Genomic DNA, 24,784 nt, shown 5'->3' on the forward strand with positions numbered 1-24,784 from the left:
CTCTTTGAAGATCTATGCACTTAATCCAACGAGATTCCAATTTATGAATTCCATTCGCGAAGTGAGAAAAGAAAAACGCTGCAAAATACGCTTCCACAGTTGTTAGAACCTCATCATTTGAAGAAAAACGTTTTCCATGCATGATTTTTTTTAGGTTTGGAAAAGGATAGAAGTCGCTAGGGAGAAAATCTGGTGAATAAGGTGGATGCTCCAACAATTCGTGCTTTAATTCAGTAATTTTTTCCATTTCCAAAATGCTAATGTGCATTGTTCTGATGAAAAAGGATATTTTTCTTCTGCAAGCTGCTACTAATTTGCAAGAAATCCTCCAACAAAATTTCTTTCGCTTCCCAAAACACTGATGCCAAAACCTTCTTTGCCGATTTCTGGACACGAACTCATTTCAGAGGTGAAGAAGCAAGTTCAATTCCTTTCTAAAAAGCTCCAAATATTACGGAGAAAGTTTCTTTCGAATGTACCTGTAATTTTTCCACGAATTTTGTTGTTGTTCCTGGCTTGGGACGTCCTTGACGTGGATCGTGTTCAAGACTTGGATGATCACGTTTAAATTTAGCAACCCATCTTTCTACTGTACTTATTGAAAGTGAAGAGTCCTTATACACTTTCAATATTCGTTCATAAATTTCCTTTGCCTTTAATCCTTCTAAAAATAAAAATTCAATCACTGCACGACACTTCACTTTTTCATTGTAAAAAATACTATGACACGTCGATACTAAATGGCTTATAAACAAAGAATGAATTGACGTTCATATGAACAGTATACCACCATAAAAAAGCAAAGGCTAGTAGCAGCGCCCTCTGTTATTGGACCGCCAAACCCTTTGAACAACTCAGTACAGTTGATCCTTTTCAATCCTTCCCGGACCGCTCCTGGGGAAATTGAATGGAAAATCAAAGCACAAACACAAACACGCGTGGGAAGCGTGGACCCGTGGCGTCTTCGTTCAACGCAGCATTTATCATCGTCATCACCATCATAACTCCTGCGGATAGCCCAACCAATCGATCAGCCGATAAGTTGCGGGTGACAAAGGATTCACAGGCATTCCCAGAAAACTTTCCGATTGATTCCGTCCGTTGGCCTGCCATTAATCATCGCTCTTCGTCTAGCTAATCTTTGTTCCCTTCCTTTTTCTCCCTCCGCAGACCGGCCAGGATTAGAGCCTACAGCCCGAAGGAACACATGAGCTGCTGGCCGCTGCAAGCGGGCCGCTGATGTGGCCACATGACACAACGGTTGACATGGTCGTCTGGACAGTGAACGACACGAACCGGACGAAACCGACAGCCTCCCGGACGATGGACGGCCGAGGGGCGGCGGGCGAGGAATCGCTGGCGGGGCTCAGCCTGGCACTCGGTTACGACGGTGCCCCGATCGGGGCCACCATGACAACGGCCAGCGCCGGCGATGGACTGTTCGGTACGACCCGAGCTAATGGCACGGCGGGTACGGACGACAGCCTACAGGAGCTGCTGGAGGGGGGCTGCCCACGGCCCGACGACACCCTCTACCCGAGCCTGATCGGCATCGACCTAGCGGTGCCCCAGTGGGAAGCCATCGGAACCGCCCTCATCCTGACGCTCATCATTGTCATCACGATCGTCGGCAATATCCTGGTGATCCTGAGCGTGTTCACGTACCGGCCACTCCGGATTGTGCAGAACTTTTTCATCGTATCGCTGGCAGTGGCCGACCTGACGGTGGCCATCCTGGTGCTGCCCCTGAACGTCGCCTACTCGCTGCTCGGACGCTGGGAGTTCGGTATCCACGTGTGCAAGATGTGGCTCACGTCGGACGTCCTGTGCTGCACCGCGTCCATCCTCAACCTGTGCGCGATCGCACTCGACCGCTACTGGGCGATCACGGATCCGATCAACTACGCCCAGAAGCGCACGCTCGAGCGCGTCCTGGCGCTGATCGCCGGCGTCTGGGTCCTGTCGCTCCTGATCAGCTCGCCGCCGCTGATCGGCTGGAACGACTGGCCGGCCGAGTTCTCGAGCGAGTTCCCGTGTCAATTAACGAGCAACCAGGGCTACGTGATCTACTCCTCGCTCGGCTCCTTCTTCATCCCGCTCGCCATCATGACGATCGTGTACATCGAAATCTACGTCGCCACGCGCCGCCGGCTCCGCGAGCGCGCCCAGGCCTCCAAGATCAACACGCTGGCCACGCGCAGCATCGGCATGGCATCGGCTGCAGGGCCTGGAGCCTCGGGTGTTGGCCCGACCGACAACAACGGGCAGCCAGCTGCCACCGTCTCCCAGCAACCAGCTGCCACCGCCGCCACCGCGGGTCCACATCCGGACCAGGAGTCGATCAGCAGCGAAACGAACAACCACAACGAACACGGACCGGCCCAGGCGGATCCGGACGAGGGAAGTGGGAAGAAGCCAGCGGGCAAGCGGAGCCGGCTCGGGGCGTACTTCGGGCGGGCGCTGGGCGGTGGGGGAACCGCCTCCAACAACAACAACCGGAAACGGAAGCAACGGCAACCGGATGGTGGCCAAGGCGGCCGGCGGCTCCTGGGGTCGGGTGCCGCCGTGGAGCGCGAGGACGACTCGGTGACGGACTACCCGGACAACTCCGGGTCCGGCGAGAGTGCCAAGGCCGCCGAGCAGCAGCTCCAACAACTCCAACTCCAACAACAGTCCAACTGTGATACTCCGGCCCAGGCGGATCCACCGGCGGCCAAGAACGGGCTGGAAGTTCGGACGACGACTACGGTGGCGTTCGATGGATCGGCCCAGGGTGGGGGTGGGCAGCGGCCACCCACGGCCGCCGCCGCCGGCCGCTTGAAGCAATCGTTCCGGAAACCGGGCGGCATCAACCAGTTCATCGAGGAGAAGCAGAAGATCTCACTGTCGAAGGAGCGGCGGGCGGCCCGGACGCTCGGCATCATCATGGGCGTGTTCGTCGTGTGCTGGCTGCCCTTCTTCCTCATGTACGTCATCCTGCCGTTCTGCCCGAGCTGCTGCCCGACGAATAAGTTAATTAATTTTATCACCTGGCTGGGCTACATCAACTCGGCGCTCAACCCGATTATTTACACGATATTCAATCTCGACTATCGGCGCGCGTTCAAGCGGCTGCTCGGCATCAAGCCGTAAGAGCGGAGGCGTTTCGGGGGCCCCAAATCAATTCCGGTCAATCCTGTCACCGTGAACGGTGTCCCTTTTTATCGGCTCTGGCCACTCTTTAAAACGGAAAACCCGAAACTAAAGACCATGCGGCGGTGTGACTCGGAAGATATTAAAACGGGGCGGGTTTGCAATCGAAGTAAGCCCCGGCGAGGCCAACGATTGATTTTTATCCACCGTGCGTGAAAAAGGATTACTTTCCGATCGGGGACCACGTGAGCCACCGGGCGGCTCCATCGGCACTCCATTTCCGGCACTCACTTGCGCTGAGTACGAAACGGAAAGCATTTGCCTGTGTGTGTGTGTGGTTCGCAAATGTCACAAAACTACCTCCATCCGGAACCGGAACCGGCTGCGAGGCCGGAACTGTAGCCACCTTTTGATATCTTTTGACCGCGCTCGTCGGTCGCCGTTTTGTGTCGCGAGTGGGGCAAGTGAGCAATTTTATGGCCCCTGCAGGTGGCCTGGCTTCTGGAATCGCGCAGCTGGCGCGCAAAACAAATGCTTCAGTGCGAGGACACAACACAGCTTCAGACAACTTCCACCGAGTGGTTGCTGCAATGCAATAAAAGTGTGATCTCCGTAGCAATCAAGCAACTGCTTTCCTTTTGTCCTGCGGGGACGCATCCCTTCAGGACGCACTAACCACTTTGTTCCAGCAGCCTACTGCGCGGCGGATGATGATGATGATGGTGATGACGGCAGTGTCTTGTGTTGTCAAGACATCAGGCTCAGCAACACAACAAAAAATGGGAAACAGAGAACTGAAACCGCGTAACCGTTTTGCCATTGCGCGAAATGGGAACACTTCCGCCGGGCAAGGGAAAGGGCCATTTGGCTTGGCATCACTGAAACAGACTTTCAAAGGAGTCCACAAGGGCATCCGAGTTTTGCGACAGCCTTTGTTCTCGTCGGAGACGGCGCCATTTTCTTCGCCGGGGGCCTCGGATCCCGATCCCGGATAATTCCCCAGGTAGCGCTGTGCGGTTACGTTGTTGACGCCAGCCGAACGTAGAGCACACTTTCGCCAACCGCCGGCGGCGTGGCCAGGCTCTGGCCAGGCTCTACCCACACACACCCACACGCGCGGCTAGCTCCCTCGCGGGTGGCTTTATTTTTAACTGCTCATACGCCATGTTCGCCGACTGTCCGTTGCCATGGCACCGGTTTCGATGCAACTGGTAACTTCTTGGAAGTGTTCGAAAAAGATTCCCGTTTTTTATATGTAGAGAGATCCATCAAGGGTTTGGATTTTCACCGATTGCTTGACTTTCAAAACGTCATGCGTCATTCTGTAAATCGTAAACATTGAATAAACACTTTGACATTTATGAAATGGGACGCTATGCGGTTGGAGAAAATTGGGAAATTATAAACTTATTTCTAAAGTCCGTGAGTCAACACGATCAACAAATCAAAGTAAACTCAAACTGTACGAATTTTTAAAAGCTCATTTCCACCCCGGTCAACAATGGAATGATTTTGGACTTTTTGGACCATTTTGGGATTTTCGTGGCTTTGCGCTACACGCTTCATTCGGTTCTGATTTTCCCAGGCATTAGTACGGAGTAGGATTCTCCAAGTGTTCGAGTTCGATTGTTTGTCGGAGCTCTAACAGAATGCTGCTGTCTCTCAGGAACCGTATCAGCTCTCCGGCTGATCAGTCCGAAGAACATGTCGGTGAAGGATTTCCAGGACAAAAGCTATTGCTAACAGTGATTGACACTGTCGGAAGGTTAATTCAAGCTACGAAAATGTTGCAATAATTGAGTCGGCGTCGGGCACAAGCACAGGGATGTGTGAAAAAGGGATTAGATGGGAACTTTAGTCCCCACCAAGCTGACGGAACCGCGGACTTCAGTAAAGTTGATTCAAGTTTGGTTGTAAAGTTTGTGGTATGGCCTCCGGAAACGGACACTAAGGACGACACATCCGCAAGGTCGGAAAGTCGTGACATTTTTCACTTTCTCTAGAATACCGCCCTAGGGCAGCTACATTAAAATGGAATTAATGCGTCACAGCAGATGTCTATTCATTTCTTAAAATACGCACCGTTGAAGAAGACCAACTCTGGCGCCCGTTCGACCCCATCAAACCGAATTGTGCAAATTTGGAACCCGGTCCCCGACGGCCCCCGGCCACAGATATTAATTCTTCATCCAGATGAGTTTTTAGTCTCCGCGGCCACGACACCAGCATCGCGGGACTGGCTGTCTGCCTGTGTGTGCGTGCACCGTGGTGACTGGTGGCTGGTGACTGTAAATCCATAATTTATCATTCCTGACAGACGCAGGACGGCCAGTGAGCGAGATCTACAGCCCCCCGACGGCGAGGCTCACTTCCAGAAAGTCAATTTATATGCCAGTCATTGCCAGTCAGCTTCTCCAGCGAGAATGGCACACAATGGCCACCCACACACAGGCGCCCACACGGAGCCACCTGCGCCACTGTTGCCACCGCCGACTTCGGCAACATGATGAGTGTTATGATTATCCCGTTTGTCGGCCGGCGATCCCGGCCGGCGGGCCGTTAAAATGGACACCGTCAGCGGGCGGGTTCGGGTCAAAGTTCGAGTGTGGCCAAAAGTTTTGACCAAACTCCTCATCGCCAAGCCTCTCACGCGCCGTCCCGAGCAACGCCAAAGTCGCCGTTCTAAAGTCGAGCACGTGTTGTTGTAAAGGACACACGAAGCAGAGAGAGAGAGAGAGAGAGAGAGACCTCTAAAACTTCTAGCAGCTTTCTTAGGATATTACTGGGGCCCGGCCAACAGCAGGACTTGCGGGATCCGAAGGAGAGTGAGAGTTTCAAGGGTATGCACCCAACTTTCAACCGCCTCTTTTGCGAGCCCAAAGAGAGGGCGCGTTGGACACGTGGTGCATACCGGACGAAACCCGACCCGGCCCCCGGTGGGTGGGCGGCGAAACTTTTTCCCCGGTGCTCGGTTTGCCCGGTGCAGTGCGCCAGGCCCGGTTCCTCTAACCAAGTTAGTGTCCACCGAGCACCGAGCGAAAGAAATCGCTCTTCCGAGACCGGGCGCGGCAGGCGATGAATGACCGCGAATGTTGTGTAGTGTGATAGTGTTTTAAATTACTGTTAACGAACCGGCACCGCCCGGGCGGTTCGCCCGGTAGCCGCGACCCCAGTTCCAGGAACGGTCGGTCGGTCGGTGCGAAAATATGTTGTAGAAATTTCATAACGTACCTGTTGGCATGCTTCGTTTTTTTGATGAACTGATGATGTTGCGAACCAGCTCCGGGTCCGACTCCGGGTCCGAATAGGTTAGGCGAAGCACCGGCGAAACGGAAACACTGAATAAATGTTTGAAAGCGAAACAAGTAACACGGCACCACAGGCTGCTCTCGGGTTCGGGTTTGGCGCGCTGTCCATCAGCGTTCTGCCTGTCAACCCGCAATGCGCAACAAGAGGCCACGGTTTGCCACGGTGCGGGACATAAAAATAAATAATTAAACGTAGCGCGAGCCCCAGGAACGGTCGCTGGAAAATGTAAAATGTAATCTTACCGAGCCCGCGCGCGCGCCCGGGAACTAAATAAACAGTTGTAAATAGAGCGCCATCGTTCTCGCATTTCTAGATGTTTACGAAATAATAGAGTGTATACCTGTACCGTGTACCGCGCACCGTTGCTACCGCTGCTGTTGCTACAACATGAATTGCATGAAATTATTAATTGCGGCCCCGATTGTGACGACGATCGACCGATTCGATTGGCATCAAATGCCGGACGCGTGTGTAGGAACAGTGTGTAAATATGTCCACATTTGCGAACAAAAACGTGTAAAACGGGTCCGGGTAGTAGTCCTTTTTGGGTGCGGCCTGCCCCTTTCCACAAAATCGGGGAAGGCAAAAGCGCAAACGAGGATAACCCCCAAACGGCGGCAGGGTCCAGAGGGCCGATTTCCGTGAGCGAGCGAGTTGCGGTGTGGAAAATCGCGAATAAAATCCAATTTCCAACCGAAACGGGAAAGAAAATCAATCAAAGAAAAGTCCGCGAGCGGACCGCGAGTCGCGCCCTAGTTTAGTGCAATAATAATAATAGTAACAATAATGGTGGTAATGATAAAAAAGAAAGTAATAATAAAGAAATATGTTTGAAAAAAGACGCAGCCAAACGCAAGCGCGTGCCTTCGTCGGGTTCCGTTGCCGGAGTGTGTAGCGGGGGGCCTGTTGAGAAATTCATTACGGACCGAAGCGGAAACGGGACGCGAAGGAGTGTTCCGTTTCATTGGCCGATGGCGGCACAATGTTTCATCTCCGAGAGCGCCCTCCGAGTTTCCGTTCTAATCCTTCACAATTCCCATCCGTCCGGCTCTTAATTCCCGTCAATCAGCCGCCCGGCGTCTTGGCCCGGCGCTTACCGGCTCTTTCTTGTGGCCTTGTGGCTGCTGCCGCGAAGATCCCGAGAGCCACGCACAGCGAGAGTAATGGTCGCCCCTTTTCTGATTTAATTACGCTGTAATTAGAAAGGAAAATTAAAAATTAATTAGATTCACCAATCACCGCTTGTCTTTCTCTCTCTCTCCGTCTCTCCCCTTGTTTGGTCGCCGCAACACGAGGGTACTGACCACCACCACCACCGTTGATCCGGTTGTTGTTTTAGGGCCGATTCAGCGCCGCCAATCAAAGAAGGCGAAGTGACCTCCGCAGGCGGAACTAAAGTTGGTCAGCCACTGCCAGGATGGGTTTATGATCGATAAAACGTTTCCAAAGGACCGGTCGCGTCGGCCACGGCCACGGAGGTCGGGAAATCAACCAACCGGTTCAGGTCCCCGATCTTGGCTTGCACGCCGACCTTCGACGTTGTTGAGAAAACTTACAGTCCGAGCCTCATCGTCATCGGAAACAGAATCAATTTTCTGCCATCTGACGGGCCGGCCGCTGCGCGTTGACACCGCGCCACTACCTCCGTCCAGTCCTGATATGAACGATAAACTTATTTCAATTCATTCGATTTGGTTTTCTTCGCTTTTGCGATCACTTTCTGGGCAGTATTCCCGGCTGGAGGCTGTTGGCGATTGGAAAATATGGCTCCGAACGCGCCACATCATCGCGAAGGGAACACTGCGAATGGGTCTGATAGTTGAACCGGTCGGTCCATTCCGTTCCAGGGGCAAGAGAGTTTGGGTAGAAAATCAACAATGAAGTCTAAAACACTTCAAATGATTTCGGCGCGGGTAAGTTTTCAGATTCGAGCAGTTGTTCTTCGGGCACTACGAATATTTGAATATTTACCAACAAAAATCTACCACATGTTAACTTAAAAACAGAATATCGTGTCCTGTGGCAATATGTTTCAATTTGCTCGATTTGGACAAGGAAACATTGCCAATCGAGCAGATACGATGATGATACCAATCTCCAAACGACCTGTGCTCTGTATGTTTGATTTCATTTTTCGTTTCTATTTAACACTCAAACGCCCTACCATTAGAGCCAGTTTAATTGACATTCGGGTCAGCAGCGCTTTCGAAATACCAATTCAACCTTTTAAAACACCCAACTCGCGTTCGTTCCGATGCTGCTGACGCTCAGTGTAAATTCGGCAACCCACAGCCCACCGCCCCCCGATCGTTTGTTTTGTCGATATTTGAGCGAAAATTTGGTTTACAAAGCTCCACCCAAAACAAGAAGAAAAAAAGGTAAACCCAGCCAAAGTCTGTCCCACCAACAATAACAACAACAACCACCACAAGTCGGTGGCCGCGGTCCCGGAAGCAAAGGTCAGGACGGCCAAAATGGCCGAAGGCTTACCACTTTGGCGCGGCTATCAACTTTCATTCAACGGCCCCTCGGCGCACACACACCAGGAGCTGGGATCCGGTCCCGGTCCGTGATTGTTTGCTATTTCGGCTGACTGGCTGGCGGGACCGGGGATCAAATCTCGGAGGGAGAGAGAAATTTCGGTGAAATGCGATCCATCTTTCCCTTTCCGAATAGCTTCCTAGAGCCGCCGCCGGCGGCACTGACCGTGGCCACCAACCCGCCCGGCCCGGGTCTCCGGGCTGTGGTTTTCTGGCTTTTCACACACCGAATCAATCATGCACACAGCGTAGCGCCACGGTACCGTGGCGGCAACGTCATGCATGGCCGGATCCCTATGGCCCTTCCGCTTTGAGTGTTGAGGGAGAAGCGGACCATCCGCTGCTATTCATACTGGCGCCACGATTTAGTCTCTTCCGGGGCCATCCGACCCGAACCGGTCCCCGAAGTATGTGGTCCGTGCCATCGGTGGCGAACCTGGGCTGGGAATCAATCAATGCTGATAGCACCCCCGGGCTTCAGCGCCCAGCGGGTTCGGGAATTACGACCCTCGTATGTGGGTTATCAACACCCCCATCCTATCGCCCGTCCAGCCGAGGTGAGGTCGCGGTCCCGCGTAATCATTACCACATCACGTGAATTTGAAAGAAATCGCATCAACGGCGGGACGTTCGTGGAAGTCCGGATCCGCCCGATTCTCCCCGCCACTCCAAGGCCGACCGCCAGAACGTTGCTGCAGTCTGAGGGTTGCCTGATAGTGGCTGTGTTCTAGACCTGGGGTCGCGCGTACCAATGCGTCACACGGCATGCGTGTGCGTCATCGCTCGAGGATGACCCAAGGCACCAAGATCGTTGCTCCGCAATCTCGCGGCCACCGTTTGGGCCCAGGGCCCGATCGCTCATACTCGGAGCACCAAAATGCCGACTACCGAAACCGACCGTACAAAGTTCACTCCGAGAGGCTCCAGGTTCCAGGGGTTCCTGTCGAGGTTTGCTTATAAAATGTGGTTCGTTTTCCAAAACACGGATCCTCCTCCAGCTGGGAGTGTGTGGGAAAGGATTTACAAGCGCACACCAGCGAACCAGGAACAGCTGATAAGGGATTATCTTGACGGCGCGCGTTCGACCAGCGATCGCTTATCAGCGGCGGGTCGGTGCTAAAAGTAAACTCGGGCTGACAAGGAATAAGTTACCTCCTGAGCCGTGGGACCGGCCAGCGGTCAGTCGAGTCGTGTGCAATCGAACGGATAGACACACAACGGTGGTCGGAGTCGGAACGCCCGGACAACGTAGTGCTTGTGACAATGCTGTGATCGTCCCCGTACCTGCACTTGGATCTCTTCTTCTCTCCCGCTCTCTCGCTCGCTCTCGATCGATAACAAATCAGTGCCATAAAACCTGGAAAGCGGTGACCAAAACAAAACAAAGAAACGTCACAACAATGAGCTACCTCCGGGCCGCCATTCCGTGGCTGGTGCGTTACGGGGCCGTTCTGCCGAAGCGTCACTTCTCCGTCGTCGGCAGCCCCAGCCTCGGTTCCTATCTGGTGCAACAGGTAAGCGCGTGTGAACCGAGCCCGCGGAACCGTGTCTGCAAATCCGTCGGAACGCCTATTCACGGACCGTGCGCGTCCACCGTGAAGCCGCGGCCGCCCCTTGCTAATCGCATTAGATTGGCAGTACATCAGGCTCGTCACCGGTGCTGGAAATTATCACTCCCGATTACACGTCGACTGTAATTAGTATCAAAAACCGAGGCTGCCAAGGTCCGCTCGATAGCCGTACGGTGTAATCGTGTTTACGGATTACCCTGTCCACAGCATCCAATGGGGCCCCGGGGCTTTGTGCCCCGTTAAGCCGCCGTGCCTTGCGAGCCTATCGAGTGGTTACGGGACGATCCGCACCGCGCAGCCGATAAATCTATGCGCCTAGCCAGAAGCCAGAACTGTGTCCCGCTGATAACGTGCCCGGGCAGAAGCCAGAGTCCAGCGCCGCTCGCTGTTTACGTTCGCAGCCGATTCGATAGACGTTGAACATTGGACGCCCACCCGTTTGATGTGCTGTTTGAAAGTGGAATGTTATTTGATTTGAAATTTTATTGAAAACAATGATCCGACACCGGTTCCCGGGGCCCCCTCGATTGATGTCCGATGTCTTATCGAATCGGGAATCGCGCCCAGACCTGACGGGTGCTGTCGGATCCGGGTGAGATTTGTTTTAGCGGACAAGCAAAACAAGCAGCGCCGAGCCGAGCGTATCAGCGAGCAAGAATCTGCGACGGCCCTCCACAACCAGGAAGCCACGCCAACCGTTCCTTCTTAACGCCAACCTGTTGTTGGAGCGCACCGTGTGCCTGTGCCTGTGGTGGGTCACGTTTGCAGACTTTGTTGATGCCACCCGATGCCACGGTGTTGTGCTGACCGTGTGCTGTGTGGTAACCTTTGATTGGCCGGACCTGCCCCCCTGCCGGCTGCCTACCCCAGCGACACCACAATCCCGGTGCCCGCGTAACAGACAAGTGCTGGTGTAGATTTCCATTTCAACTTATTTCATAAGAGCGTCTTTGATGTGTCCGTGCCCCGAGAGTTGGGAACGGTCGAACAATCGATCCGGGGGATCCATCTTTGAACTTCTTGGCTTGCCGGAACGTGACCGACGGAATCAGAATCCTCTGCCCAGATCCCACTCCTCACAAACACCGGGGACTGATAAAATTAAATTAATTGACATACCAGCTTGCTGTTGGCGACTTGGGAACCAATAACGAGGAACAGGCGGCAATTGCCAGCCGGAGCAGCTTCAATAACTTCTGACCTAGTGCCTGCAAGCAGCAGAAATAACGAGATTCTTCCGTTCCATGACCACCGCGCGTATTGTTGTCGGAAATGAAAACCACAGCTGTTGCCAGGCGGAGCCACAAATCGATCCATTTCAATCATAAGGCACTACGTTCGGCACAGGAAGGCACTATTGAGTTTCGAATCGAGTCGCTCTCTTTATTGACATTTGACTATCGGCGCACTTTGATGACAATGGATTAACCTTTGTACAGCAACGAACATTTCATCTGAAATATTTCACCCGCCCAACGGACCGAAAGTGACACGTTAACCGCGCGCGGTACGTGCGCTTATGTGCAACATTAATCCAATCAAGGTTCAATTATTTTAGTACACACTCCCCCAGTACAGCTTCCCACCGGGATGTTCATAAACGTGGGGCGAACATTCGAGGGAGCGAAAAATCGAATAATAATGGAAATAATTTCCGCCTTCCCGAAAGCGGAACGGGTGCACACAGCATACCCGGACACAATCCCGGGTGCATCCTGTAGGATGACGGAAAGGCGCAGACAGACACAAAAAAGCACAACTGAACTTTCCCAGTCCCAATGCCGTGCCGTGGCGATAATTAACTTTCGTGACAAAACGTGCCCGGCATAGCGGGCAGCCAGCGTCAGAGCAGCGAACTGGTGAACTTATGGACAATTTTCCAATTAACTTTCAACTTTCAACTGTGCTGAGCCGGTGGTGCTGGCCAGAGCATTAAGCGATCATCTGGCTGCTGGGCCCGCTCCGTGCCATCGTGTCATTATCGTCGTGTGACAATGTCGAACCATTATTTCGCGGGTATGAACCCAATTGGACCCCCAGGTCAACCAGGTTTTTTTGTGCCGGAATCCTAGACGGATTCACGGGTTTTAAGTATTTTTTTATCGCTTTATGTGTCCGGAAACACTTAACCCCACGCCATGACCATAAACAAATTGTCACTTTTGCTCGAAGGACGCTGAAAAAATTGACCCAAAGTGGGTTCCAATTTTGACCGGTGCCGGGTCCCCAAAACTTGAAGCTAATTGGAGGACATAACTATTTGGAAAAGACCGCTAGGTGGTGGTCGGAACGACGACGTCCCCATACCCCAAAATGGCGGCGACAACAAAAGTTTTCCACTGTCTTCCAATATTGCTGAGCCTTTTTCGACACCCTCCGAGCACCCCTCCGGAATATTAAACGAAGTCTCCAAAATCAAATCTTTTTCCCTTCGTTCGATGCTCCGCGCGTTTTTGGCCGGCATTGGCATTGCATTGAGGACCCGCGTTGTTGGCTCCGGCAGCTTTTCACCTTCATCCATCGACTTCGTGTTACATTATTCAAAGGGCCATTTTCCAGGCTCGCGAGAAATGGGCGTCTACCCTTCTATCTGTGGCCCCATTAGTGTTACTTTACCGAGCCGAGCCTTGGCGTGACCCTTCTTTAATGGGACCTTCGCTTCGTTCGCACCCTCGCACAGGCTAATAAAGCGAAAAATGTGAATCGCACCCTGCACGGATTGCACGAGCGGAAGCAGACCACGTTCGGGGAGCGGAGCGAGCTGAAGAACGCCCGCCGGCTGGTGGTGAAGCTGGGCAGTGCCGTCATCACGCGCGAGGACGAGCACGGGCTGGCCCTCGGGCGTCTCGCGTCAATCGTGGAACAGGTGGCCGAGTACCACGTGGAAGGGCGCGAGTGCATCATGGTGACCAGCGGAGCCGTCGCGTTCGGTAAACAGAAACTGACCCAGGAGCTGCTGATGTCGCTGTCGATGCGTGAAACCCTGTCGCCGACGGATCACACGCGCCAGGACGCGGGCACGATGGTGGAACCGCGGGCCGCCGCGGCCGTCGGCCAGTCGGGCCTAATGTCGCTGTACGACGCGATGTTCGCCCAGTACGGCATCAAGATCGCGCAGGTCCTGGTGACGGAACCGGACTTTTACAACGAGGAAACGCGCAAGCACCTGTTCAGTACCCTGTCCGAGCTGATCAGCCTGAACATTGTGCCGATCATCAACACGAACGATGCGGTCGTCCCGCCAATGTTCGTCAACCAGGAGCTGTCGGCGACCGGCAAGAAGCGGGGTATTCGCATCAAGGACAACGACAGCTTGGCGGCCCTGCTGGCGGCCGAAATTCACGCCGATCTGCTGATCCTCATGTCGGACGTGGACGGGATTTACAACAAGCCGCCGTGGGAGGACGGCGCCCGGCTGATGCACACGTACACCCACAGCGACAAGGATCTGATCAAGTTCGGCGAAAAGTCCAAGGTCGGCACCGGCGGCATGAACGCGAAGGTGATGGCCGCCACCTGGGCGCTCGATCGAGGCGTCAGCGTCGTCATCTGTAACGGTATGCAGGATAAGGCGATCAAAAACATCCTCACCGGACGCAAGGTGGGCACGTTCTTCACCGAGTCCACCTCGGAGAAGGCCGCCCCGGTGGATCAGCTGGCCGAGAATGGTAAGTGGCTGGGGAAAGGGTAAAAAGGGGCTAATCTCACTCACCGTCCATCCTACAGCTCGCAGCGGCAGTCGGGTGCTGCAGAATCTCAGCGCCAGCGAACGAGCCCAGGCCGTCAACACGCTGGCCGAACTGCTAATATCGCGCCAACCGTACATCCTCGAGGCGAACGCCAAGGACCTGGAGGAGGCGAAAAAGTCGGGCCTCGCCAAGCCGCTGCTTTCGCGTCTGTCACTGACCGGGCCCAAGCTGCAGAGTTTGGCCACGGGGCTCAAACAGATCGCCGAAGACAGTCACAGGGTAAGTGTTAAATCATGTTGAACGCTTTATTAATGTTTAATACACGGCTTGACTGCTCGACGATAAAAGACGCTTCGCGGAGAATGTCACCGCCTTTTATACTGAGCGCTCATGAACGTTGCAAGGGTCGCTCATGCGAGCGCTCTGACTTTTAACAGTAAGCGGATGGAAGACACACCAAAAACCAGGGTTCTATCTCGATTTTTGATTCTCTCGTCCCAAGAACGTGGGCCGTGTGTTGAAGCGGACGAAGCTGGCCGAAGGGCTCGAGCTGAAGCAAGTGACGGTGCCCATCGGGGTGCTGCTGGTGATATTCGAATCCCGTCCGGACTCGCTGCCCCAGGTGGCCGCCCTAGCGATGGCCTCGGGCAACGGGCTGCTCCTGAAGGGGGGCAAAGAGGCGGCCCACAGTAACCGGGCCCTGATGGAGCTGGTGAAGGAATCTCTCGCCCCGACCGGTGCGGCCAACGCCATCTCGCTGGTGTCGACCCGCGAAGAAATCAGCGATCTGCTGTCGATGGACGAACACATCGATCTGATTATCCCGCGCGGTTCCAGCGAGCTGGTCCGCAGCATCCAACAGAAAGCACAACACATCCCCGTGATGGGCCACGCGGAAGGTATCTGCCACGTGTACGTCGATCGGGAGGCCGACCTCGACAAGGCGCTCAAGATTATCCGCGACTCCAAGTGCGACTACCCGGCCGGTAAGCATCGTTACCGCCGTCTTTTCCCATCGAACAGCGAATAATTCCGAATCTCGCCCACAGCGTGCAACGCCATGGAGACGCTGCTCATCCACGAGGAACTCATGAAGGACGGTGCGTTCTTTACGGACGTGTGCAACATGCTGAAGCGGGAAGGCGTCAAGATCAATTCCGGCCCGAAACTAAGCCAAACGCTTACGTTCGGGCCGCCGCAGGCGAAATCACTCAAGTTCGAGTACGGCGCGCTGGAGTGTAGCATCGAGACGGTGAAGGACCTCGAGGAAGCCATCCAACACGTGCACACATACGGCAGCGGGCACACGGACGTTATCGTAACGGAAAATGGTAAAGAAGCACGCAGGCGGATTTAAGTGAATGGCTTTAAAACCGGTTCTTTTCCTCCCTCAGCGAACGCGGCCAAGTACTTCCAGAGCAACGTCGACAGCGCGTGTGTGTTCCACAACGCCAGCAGCCGCTTCGCCGACGGGTTCCGGTTTGGTCTCGGAGCGGAAGTAGGCATTTCGACCGCCAGAATACATGCGCGCGGCCCAGTCGGTGTCGAGGGGCTGCTCACGACGAAATGGATTCTCAGCGGCGTCGATCACACGGCATCGGAGTTTACCGATGGAACGCGAGCGTGGGTCCACCAAGCGCTTCCCACCGAGTAATCCCTGGGCCGAAGAAGACCCTGCCACTGCCCGTTTGCGAACTGTTCGTTTCTTTGCTTTCGCATTTGTTTGGCCACCGTGCTTCCGGTTCCGGTGTAACAGAGTACCAGATGGAACAAAGTACGCGCCAAGTAAACAAATTAATGCCCATCGATTGCCGCTCATTGTAGTGTGGCTGTGTCCGCGTGTGTGTGTGTGTGTATGTGTGAGGAGAACTGTTAAATAAACTCATTCCATTATCCGTGTACTCCATCCGAGGGCCCAATGTGGGGCGGAAGGTAAACGTTTCATTTTCCGCAGCCGAACTACGGAACCGCTTTCCGTGGCGTTTATGTGACGTTATGTACCGGTGTAACCGTTGTGCCGTTTCGGAGGCGACAAAATAAAATTTTAATTAATTCCAACGCCGCGCTAATGAGCGAGCAATAAATTATTGGCCAACTGCATTGCCAACATTACGACCATTACGACGCGCAGGAGTTTGATGAACCCGTATACCGTTGCTGGCCCAATTAAAGGATTGTACAATTAACAGCCAACGGAAGTTGAAGGCTTTGCGTGATAGTTTTGACTTAATTACGAACGTGGTTTCATTTGATCTTTATTTGCGATCGTTAAACAACAACTAACATATCAACCCCGTAGAAGGATTTCATCTACAAAATAATTACATTTCTAGAAGATCGTACACCGCTTGGGATCGCTGCTGCTTCGGTCGTTAAAATAATCTAAGTAATGTTATCACACATCCTACAAAACATTCCCGAACGCTAGGCCGGGGAGAGCGGCCAATTCGCCGCCCCGGCCAATTAATGGGCTTCAAACTCGGATAGATCGAAAACGGGCATCTCGAGCGGTGCCAGTGCAGCCAAATTGTCGTCCCTGGCCGAATCCGTATCGCGCTTCGGCACATCGCGATCCTTGCCGAGCGCACTGGCCGGCCCTTCCACCTTTCCCTGCGTGACACTGTCCTTCTCCTTCTCGTAGCAACGCAACTTTTCCCGCAGCATTTCGTTCTCCGTCGCGTACTCGTCGATGTTTTGGGCCATCCTCTGGATCAGGATGTGTAGCGAGTGATTGAGGCCAATCAATTCCCCGGCCACCTTCGGTGCGGTGCCACCATCACCACCGGTTGAAGTTAGACTTTTGCTCAGTGTCTCCAACAAACCGTCGGTATCATCGAGATTATGGTAGATCGCCACCTGAAGCTCGTTATACTTGTCCATCTTTTCGTTTTGCTGCATCAACCACTGGGGATTCTTTCGTCGCTGATAGTCCATGGCTTTGAGGTACCGTTCGTACTGCTGCTTCTTGACGCGCAATCGGTCGATCTGCTTCAGGTGGTACTTATGCTGCAACTGCAACGACTCCTGGACCAGTGGTGAGCCGTGGATTTTGAGTGCTTCCTCAAAGTGAAACACGGCCTTCCGGTGGCATTCCGTGGCTTCGTCGTACCGTCGACTTCTGACATAGTTTTCTGCCCTCCTACCGTACATGTGTGCCTGGGAAAGAAACCGTGGAACAGGGATTGAAACGGTATTGTGGCCAACAAATCGAACACAATTCATTTATCGTCAAAACCAACCGTATTAAGATGTGAATTTTCCATGTTCCACGAACTAATGCAATGTTCCACTGCTTCGGAACTTTGTTTACATCAAATCTGACAGAAGTGGATGCTTTGTTTTATGCAACAGCTGATCGGAGCAGTGTTGCCAGACAATCGACCGCCGGTGCTGTCATTTTTGTGTTTTTCGTATCCTTGAGCAGGGTGAACGGGTTGCGTGGTGAAAGTTGGGACATTGTTATTTCTCCGATCGCGCGTTTCTCACTCTGTTTGTGGTAAACTATTGCACGGTCTGCTTTTATCGATCACCTTATTTTTACCGAGCTGAACTAGCCGCACAACAACGCCCGGACACGTTCTTTGGCCTGACACAGTCAACAACACACGACGCACGGCGACGCAATAGATTGGTGGGTTGGTACCCGGTTGTGTGTTGCGATAAGCGCCTGGGTTCAGTGGTGTACGATTAAACGATTAGCCTGAAGTGTGTTATGTGCTGTATTCAAGTTTCCTACACAACCCAACACACTGGGCCGAGGACAGGGCGTTGTTATGCTGCAACCTTCAGCCGCACACCATACGTAAACAGTTGACCGACGCACGGCCTTCACGGTATTGAGAAGCATTCACTCTCGTGCCCGCAGCATACGGGACTACAATTATTTAAACCACAGTCAATCCGACGCGCGACGACCACAAAATGTGTCGGGACGAAATTTTAGCGCAACTCACCGAGTTGTTCGGAGACTACATTGAACAGCAGCGCATTCTCAGCACGATTGACAAACTGGACGGTAACTGTGCGTATCAACTACTTTAACCTTCACAACACGGATGCGTTAATGATCAAATACGTTTCTTCCCCGCAGTGGATGCATGTATCGAGGCTCTGCTAGCGAACGACGGGCAAGGGTTCCAGTGGTCCAGCAAGCAGGAAAAGCCTCTGCCTAATCTCAACAATGTGGAAAACAGCAATACCCTTCTACCAAGCAATGGGCCCGATCGGTCCACTGGTGCGACGCGAAAAACAAACGTGTCTCCGTCGAAAAGTCGCCGTGAAGAGATGCCGGCGAGCTTCGCCTCTCTTCTGCACAAAGGAAGCTGTACAACGGCGCAGCAACCAGTCGTTACCAATAGCAACACCCAGTCGTCCAGTGCCCGAGCTCAGCGGAAATCCCATCCACCACCGAACCTTCCGAGCAACTTTGGCACCACGGTGGATATGGTGGCGCAAGGTTACCGTGTAATGGTGCTGATGCGCGGTGCACCGGGAAGTGGCAAGACGCACCTCTCACGCATGCTTATCGACCGCACATCGGCGGGCGATTATCGAAATCACATTTTCAGCGCCGACGACTACTTCATGGTGAACGGTCTGTACAAGTTTCAGCCCGACGCTCTTGACAGTGCGCATCGGTTTACGCAGAGTAGCGTGCAAGCGAAAGCCCGCGAAGGCTGGAGTCCAATCGTGGTGGACAACACCAACGTGCTTTTGTGGGAAATGTCCCCTTACGTGCAGATTGCGGCCGAACATGGTTACTTCCTCGAAACTCTCGAACCGACCACGCACTGGCGCAACAACAGTCGTAGCCTGGCCATTCGCAACACGCACGGTGTGCCAGAGCCGAAGATAAAGAGCATGCTTCAAAACTTTGAGAAGCTGTCGAGCGTACGCGAACTATACCGTTTATGTAAGCTTGAACACGTACTATCCATTCCGCCAAAAATGCGCCACTATCCCATTCTGCCAGAGGACTTGGTAATACCGCCCAGTGGCAGACCGGGAGACAACGGATCGCATAAAAGTGTCCCCAAATGGAACGAGGACTGGACCGATGCCGGTAGGAGAGATCCGCTGGAGGGTATTGTTCCGAAAGCGACCAACGGACCAACGACGACACTCGATCTGGCGGCAATTCCCCTACCAAAACCTCCGCGAGAGGGACGACTAAGCATACTGCCAGCAGCCGCCCGTCAGTCGGCTGCGATGGACGAGGAAGAAGCCGGAGCCACAGGTGGCGGGACGGCGATAGAAGACTTTTCCTGGGACTTTACGGATGACTGGCAAAAGTCCGAACCGAACTGGAAACCGTACGATACGGAGAGCGTCCAGTTCTGGGGCCAACCATCATCGTCCCAACGGAGCCAAAGTACACCGAAAGCCTCGCTACAGAAAGCCGCTAATGAAACCAGCACCCCGAAGGCAAAGCCAATGAAAAACGCCAACGCCACGTCGCGCACCGGTCTTCTTAGCAAGCACCGGCGCGGATGTGCGAACGAAAATGCGAGCTTTTCGGAAATCTGCAACCTCTATCCGAAGGTGCCGGAATCGTACCTGTGGGATCTGTTCGAAAAGTGCAGTGGCGATGGCGATTGGGTGGCGAACCTGTTGCTCGAGGAGCAAAAACTAGAAAACTTTGAAAGTGCCACAACGGCGGAGGAAGAAAACGATGGCTACACCTCGGCCGGTGGAGCGATGGCCTTGCAGGTGCTGGAGTGCAATTGTGATGGGGAACCGTTCGGGAAGGAAACTCCAAGAGCAACGACGGTCGTCAACAACGTGATGGAAAAGAGTTCTCCCTTGGCTGCTTCGCTGCTGTCAGCCCGAGACTCGATTGCTCGCGACCGTGAGGGACGTGAAGCGGCCAAGAAGGAACTGGAAACACGGTTCGTGCTCGGCAATGAACACTTTTCAGAGCACGTGCAAAAAATACGCCTTGCCCGAGGTATCGTTTCGGCGGACCAGAACGAAAGCGGTTCCTCGCCGGCAGAAGAGGACCTGGAACTGGATGAGGGCGATGGGAAGGGTAACGACAGTGAGGTGACCGAGCTGCGCTTGGGAGTAAAATTGGTCGAGCAGCTGCACGCCCTGTTCCGCGACAAACACTGTCCAAGATCGCTTGATCTGGACAATCTCCCACCGGAACGGACACGAGTCTTTATGGCCACCGAAATGGCCGAACAACTGTATCTGCTCTTCCTCGACTCAATGTACAGCTACAGCGAGGAGGAGAAATTGTCTAACATACGCCAGGACGCCCGTATGGCACGGATGATAGAGACGAAGGAAAAGTATCCGGCGCTGTTTAAACCGCAAGACCCAACCGCGGCACCCAACCTGCGCGATATTATCGAGATGGAGCAAGCGTTGGCCGCGTACCAGAAGGAAGCGAACGAAAGCTGGCAGAAGGCTAGCACCGCACCGGATCTGGCCCAGCAAATGTCGCAACAAAAGCTACGAGAACTGTATCCCCACGTCAATGGGGATGATCTACTGCAGATACTGGCGGCACACAACAATCACTTCGACGAAACGGTGCAGGTTCTGAACGCTTCCATCCCCGCGGACGTGCTCCGACAAATGCAGGAAAGCGAACAGCTGCTGAAACAGCGGGCCGAGAACGAGAAGCAAAAGCTACTGGAACTGTTCGATTCGCCCTCGTTCGTGTCACCGGCTCCGAGCTCACCGGAGTTGACGGGCGAGGAAGCGATCAACTTCCATCTGATCACGGCCGAAGAGTGTCGCAATCTGGCACAGCATCATCTTGATTTGAAAAACGAATGCCACCAGAAGTCGCGCGTTGCCATCCAACGGGGCGTCCCGGGACTAGCGGACTATTACTCGCAGATCGCCCGTCTGCACCGGACCAAGATTGACATGTACAACAGCCGTGCATCGAACTGCATCATGGAGGTGCACAAACTGAAGCTTAACAATTCGGACGTGCTTGATCTACACTACCTACACTCGCAGGAAGCACTTCGCTGTCTGGAGCTTTTTCTGGCCGAGCACGCCTTGCAGTTGCTCAAGTCGCAGCAACGCTTCCGGACACTGTACATCATTACGGGCCGCGGCCTCCATTCGGCCGATGGCAAACCGATAATCAAGCAGCGCGTCAAGGTGCTGCTTCGGGCGAAAAATATAAGGTAGGTTATCGAGGCGAGTCGCCAACATTCCCTCGAACCCTTGCAGTAATCTTCTCCCCCCGGCACTCACCGACAGGTACACCGAGCTGAATCCGGGCTTCCTGAAAATCAAACTCTACAACCGTGACGATCTCGAGCAGCTAATGGCCATGGAATAGAGCCAAACACCACCAAGCACCGATCGATCCCGCACGATCGACCAACCGACGGCTCCGGCAGTGCCAGTTACAGCAAACAAAGTGTACTTACGCGTGCTCTAGACGCGGGAAATCGATGTACCTGACTATTTGGCCATGATTATAAGAATCGCGGTCGCGGACGGCAATCGGAGGCGGTGGGTAGGACATTTTATTTTCTCTTACATTCTAAAGGCCATAAATATGTTAGTATGTATGCAATGGAAGACGAGAAGCATAGAAAGACGAGCTCCCCAAACAAGGGGGAGGAGGACGGTGACAGTGACACGGTCACTAACGAAGACGTCTTCGATGAAGTATGAAATAACCAATAAACTTTTTTTATATTTTTAATTTTTACAATGGTTTCAAAAACATAGAACACGAAAAGAACTAGTCTTCGAGGTCCGTGGGCCGTGGTCTTATGGGCGGTTTCTTTGAGAATGTACCTGTTTCCATAGATTCCGCTTCTCTACCGTGTTGTTCATGTCCCAGAGTCGCTCCAGGGTACGGTTTCGGGCCGACTGTCCTTCGTTGGGGAAGCAGTGAACGGTGTGTGCGGAAGCGATACTATCTCTGCTCCCCATGAAATCTCGGGACAAAGATTTGGACTTGGAAAGAAAAAAACAGTACGATTAAATTGCAAGAAAATAGTGTCAGTGACGATGGCTTCTCTTACCGGTTTTGGGTTGTTTTTCAATCCCTTCATCACGCCCAACTCAGAAACCGATTCCGACTGACTGAAGCCTTTGTCTAAACATTGAAAACTTAACGAAAATTTGGACAATTTCTTGTGCCCCCTACAAAGAGATTACAGAAAAAGGTAAATCATCGGACGCGTCCCATGCACCCAGGGGCTCTACTTTACATAACATCTTCGAAATAAACGTGCTTAATCAGTCGGGCAGCACTGATCCGTTGATCCGGATGGTACGCTAAGGTTTTCTTTAGCACATCCACTCCGTACGCGCTGAGCAGTGGCAACAGAAGCCGGAAATCCTCTGGACAGTGCTTACGAAATTCGAGCTTTCCTATGTTGAGATGTTTAAACTTTTCCAACAAGCTTTTCGACGGTGTTCCCAGCAGACCGTGGATCAGATCGAGCATGTGCAGCTCGTTCCCGCCCGGGAAGAGCGGTTGGCGGGTGATCATTTCGTAGAAGCAGCACCCGACCGCCCAAACGTCCATCTTCGGTCCATAGTAACCCATCGTCAGGAGGCACTCCGGTGCTCGGTACCAGCGAGTGGCAATGTAGGGAGTGTGTGGTAATTGTTCGTCAATCCGACAGATCGTCCCGAAGTCACCCAGTTGCACCAGTTCTTTTTTCTCAACCCCTCGGGCCAGTTTAATTAGAATATTCTCCGGTTTAATGTCCCGATGGAATATGCCGTGCCGGTGCAGATGATCCAAGCCGCTGATGATCTGGAAAATGAAACGACGTGCCCGATTTTCCGACAGCGCTCGTTTTCGGGTCTGGATGTAATCGTGCAGACTCATGTCCATCAGTTCCATGATCAACGTGAGCCGATTGCCGTAGCTAGAACGTGGTGGACCGTTGAAAGCATCCCACAACCCGTCACGCAGCTTTCCCATACATACTGCATAACGTCCAAGATGGTCAGAAGATTCGGATGGCTTGGGACTTGCTTGATCAGATTCACCTCCGAGCACAGCAGTGGGTCGTCGATATTGTCGCATTCTTCGCGGAGCTTCTTCGCAGCAAAGTACGTGCCCAGCACACGATCACGCACCCGGTAGACATCGGAAAATGCTCCCTCGCCGATTTTCTCTAATACTTTATAATCTGCTGTGAAGGAGAAAGCAGACACCGATTTCCGTCTCAACGCGACTGACTGATTGATGGATGTTAAGAACCGTTTAATCAAAGCCAAATACTACCTCTTAATTTCGGTCGACTCATAACTGCATCGCACTCCGTCCGCAGTTTGCTGAGACTTTCGCACAAAACCAACCATCGCGGAAAATTTGTCACAAATCAGAGCCCACTTTGATACCTGTTTTATTATCGCTTACAACACAATAAATAAACGGTAGCAAACTGGTTCAATAAAATTACAACATTTCATCTACCTACAATCGGTCACCGAGCGAGGTGCCGTCGAATTCCTAATTCCGAAAGTGGACGCAATATTTATGGAACAGCTGAGTGCGAAACCGCATTCATTCAAGGCACGAATGTCGATATCCGTTGAACTTATGGCTAATACAGATTGCAATAAAACTACTCATCCAACGATCGATTTCTTTTTACACGCTTGGATTAGGAATAAAAAGAAGCCCAGCTTCGGCTTTCCTCTTGGTCTCTCTTTTGGCAACCCTCCCGACGTTCATTCATTGTCGAGCTATCTGCCAGCTAGGAACACATGATCGCTAGTTTGTCGTGGATTCCTTCTGGTCTACCTTTTCGAACTGTATTGCCCTGTTCTTGATCGACCGGCGCAGCAGGTTCCCCACGGATTGGAACTCTTTCTTTGGTGGAGTCTCCAGAAACACGCCCTCGAAGATGGTTTCCAAATTGAGACGCGTCCGGGAGCCGTGTAAGTCGGGTGGCGTCAATCCGATGCGGGCATGTATTTCGTCCAGCGTAACATAGCCTTCCGCCGGCTGAAGCCCCGATTCCGTATCCTTCCCCACGGGAGGAGGGGTGCTGCCGTAAACCGGTGTACTGCACCCGCTGTACTGCTTAAGATGTCCCGATGTTGGGCTGCTCAATTCGAATGATTCCATCTCGATAGGCGACAACGATCGGGCCGATGGAGATAGAGAGCCGGCAGTAAAGGGTGGCAGCTCATCGAGCAGGCTATCTCCCGTGAAAGGTGCGTCACCGTCCTGGGATGCGTTGAACGGCGAAAGACAACCATCCTCATCCGAGGACGAATCGTGCGTACAACCCTTGCCTAACGTCCGGTGGCGGTTAACGGTCTTTGGTGGCGTTCGGACTTCACTCATCTCGCTCAACAGCTGCGTGCCGGTGCCAGAGTACTCTGCTGCCCTGATAAAAGGTGATCAACGCCGAAATGTAACACTTGCTCAATGTCGAAATATCCTTCGGTTTTCCGTACCTCTATTTTACGCAGGTACAAAATTGTATCGAAACTTATCTCACACAAATATTTCGCATTTTCGCTTCAGGTAAAGTTCGCGTTTTGACATTTCAAAATAATCTGTAGCAGGCCATCTCGTTCTAACATTGTTGTT

At 53.1% G+C, this 24,784-nt stretch overlaps 6 protein-coding genes across 7 annotated transcripts; 3 read left to right on the plus strand and 3 right to left on the minus strand.

The window, feature by feature from the left end:
• Positions 1-1,506: 1,506 nt before the first annotated feature.
• LOC131210946 (tyramine/octopamine receptor) lies at positions 1,507-3,132 on the plus strand. 2 transcript variants are annotated; one of them, XM_058204274.1, is made up of 2 exons: positions 1,507-2,701; positions 2,795-3,132. In XM_058204274.1, the coding sequence occupies exons 1-2, from the start codon at positions 1,804-1,806 to the stop codon at positions 3,130-3,132; spliced, it is 1,236 nt and encodes a 411-aa protein (XP_058060257.1). In that variant the 5' UTR covers positions 1,507-1,803. The 2 variants fall into 2 exon arrangements, with proteins under 2 accessions (XP_058060257.1, XP_058060256.1); XM_058204273.1 differs by having other exon boundaries at positions 1,507-3,132.
• Positions 3,133-10,158: 7,026 nt separating this feature from the next.
• LOC131211567 (delta-1-pyrroline-5-carboxylate synthase) lies at positions 10,159-16,142 on the plus strand. The gene is made up of 6 exons (XM_058205081.1): positions 10,159-10,495; positions 13,233-14,220; positions 14,279-14,520; positions 14,744-15,227; positions 15,291-15,572; positions 15,636-16,142. The coding sequence occupies exons 1-6, from the start codon at positions 10,382-10,384 to the stop codon at positions 15,893-15,895; spliced, it is 2,370 nt and encodes a 789-aa protein (XP_058061064.1). The 5' UTR covers positions 10,159-10,381; the 3' UTR covers positions 15,896-16,142.
• A 355-nt stretch (positions 16,143-16,497) lies between these two features.
• On the minus strand, positions 16,498-17,506 carry LOC131210644 (nuclear receptor-binding factor 2). The gene is made up of 2 exons (XM_058203921.1): positions 17,481-17,506; positions 16,498-17,397 (listed from the first exon to the last, which is right to left on the minus strand). The coding sequence occupies exons 1-2, from the start codon at positions 17,502-17,504 to the stop codon at positions 16,705-16,707; spliced, it is 717 nt and encodes a 238-aa protein (XP_058059904.1). The 5' UTR covers positions 17,505-17,506; the 3' UTR covers positions 16,498-16,704.
• Positions 17,507-18,162: 656 nt separating this feature from the next.
• LOC131211841 (uncharacterized) lies at positions 18,163-21,842 on the plus strand. Its single transcript, XM_058205481.1, has 3 exons — positions 18,163-18,262; positions 18,332-21,389; positions 21,466-21,842. Exons 1-3 carry the CDS (start codon positions 18,163-18,165, stop codon positions 21,545-21,547), a joined length of 3,240 nt encoding a protein of 1,079 aa, XP_058061464.1. The 3' UTR covers positions 21,548-21,842.
• A 587-nt stretch (positions 21,843-22,429) lies between these two features.
• On the minus strand, positions 22,430-23,486 carry LOC131211846 (MAPK/MAK/MRK overlapping kinase-like). Its single transcript, XM_058205487.1, has 3 exons — positions 23,465-23,486; positions 23,165-23,369; positions 22,430-23,102 (listed from the first exon to the last, which is right to left on the minus strand). The coding sequence occupies exons 1-3, from the start codon at positions 23,484-23,486 to the stop codon at positions 22,430-22,432; spliced, it is 900 nt and encodes a 299-aa protein (XP_058061470.1).
• Positions 23,487-23,634: 148 nt separating this feature from the next.
• Positions 23,635-24,726, minus strand: LOC131210665 (uncharacterized). The gene is made up of 2 exons (XM_058203945.1): positions 24,649-24,726; positions 23,635-24,578 (listed from the first exon to the last, which is right to left on the minus strand). Exon 2 carries the CDS (start codon positions 24,533-24,535, stop codon positions 23,957-23,959), a length of 579 nt encoding a protein of 192 aa, XP_058059928.1. The 5' UTR covers positions 24,536-24,578; positions 24,649-24,726; the 3' UTR covers positions 23,635-23,956.
• Between the last annotated feature and the right edge of the window lie 58 nt (positions 24,727-24,784).

This window comes from Anopheles bellator, chromosome 2, assembly GCF_943735745.2.
Source record: "Anopheles bellator chromosome 2, idAnoBellAS_SP24_06.2, whole genome shotgun sequence".
NCBI lineage: Eukaryota > Metazoa > Arthropoda > Insecta > Diptera > Culicidae > Anopheles > Anopheles bellator.

Excerpts from the sequence above, each read along its gene's own strand:
- LOC131211841 (XM_058205481.1), top strand. The coding sequence starts at position 18,163 with ATGTGTCGGGACGAAATTTTAGCGCAACTCACCGAGTTGTTCGGAGAC. Across the intron at positions 18,263-18,331 it reads TGACAAACTGGACGGTAACT|TGGATGCATGTATCGAGGCT; the intron begins GTGCGTATCAAC and ends TCTTCCCCGCAG. Across the intron at positions 21,390-21,465 it reads CTTCGGGCGAAAAATATAAG|GTACACCGAGCTGAATCCGG; the intron begins GTAGGTTATCGA and ends ACTCACCGACAG.
- LOC131210665 (XM_058203945.1), bottom strand. The coding sequence starts at position 24,535 with ATGAGTGAAGTCCGAACGCCACCAAAGACCGTTAACCGCCACCGGACG.
- LOC131210644 (XM_058203921.1), bottom strand. The coding sequence starts at position 17,504 with ATGGAAAATTCACATCTTAATACG. Across the intron at positions 17,398-17,480 it reads AAAATTCACATCTTAATACG|GCACACATGTACGGTAGGAG; the intron begins GTTGGTTTTGAC and ends TTTCTTTCCCAG.
- LOC131210946 (XM_058204273.1), top strand. The coding sequence starts at position 1,804 with ATGTGGCTCACGTCGGACGTCCTGTGCTGCACCGCGTCCATCCTCAAC.
- LOC131211567 (XM_058205081.1), top strand. The coding sequence starts at position 10,382 with ATGAGCTACCTCCGGGCCGCCATTCCGTGGCTGGTGCGTTACGGGGCC. Across the intron at positions 14,521-14,743 it reads TCGCCGAAGACAGTCACAGG|AACGTGGGCCGTGTGTTGAA; the intron begins GTAAGTGTTAAA and ends TCTCGTCCCAAG. Across the intron at positions 15,228-15,290 it reads CAAGTGCGACTACCCGGCCG|CGTGCAACGCCATGGAGACG; the intron begins GTAAGCATCGTT and ends TCTCGCCCACAG.
- LOC131211846 (XM_058205487.1), bottom strand. The coding sequence starts at position 23,486 with ATGAGTCGACCGAAATTAAGAG. Across the intron at positions 23,370-23,464 it reads GAGTCGACCGAAATTAAGAG|ATTATAAAGTATTAGAGAAA; the intron begins GTAGTATTTGGC and ends CCTTCACAGCAG. Across the intron at positions 23,103-23,164 it reads ACCATCTTGGACGTTATGCA|CTACGGCAATCGGCTCACGT; the intron begins GTATGTATGGGA and ends ACCACGTTCTAG.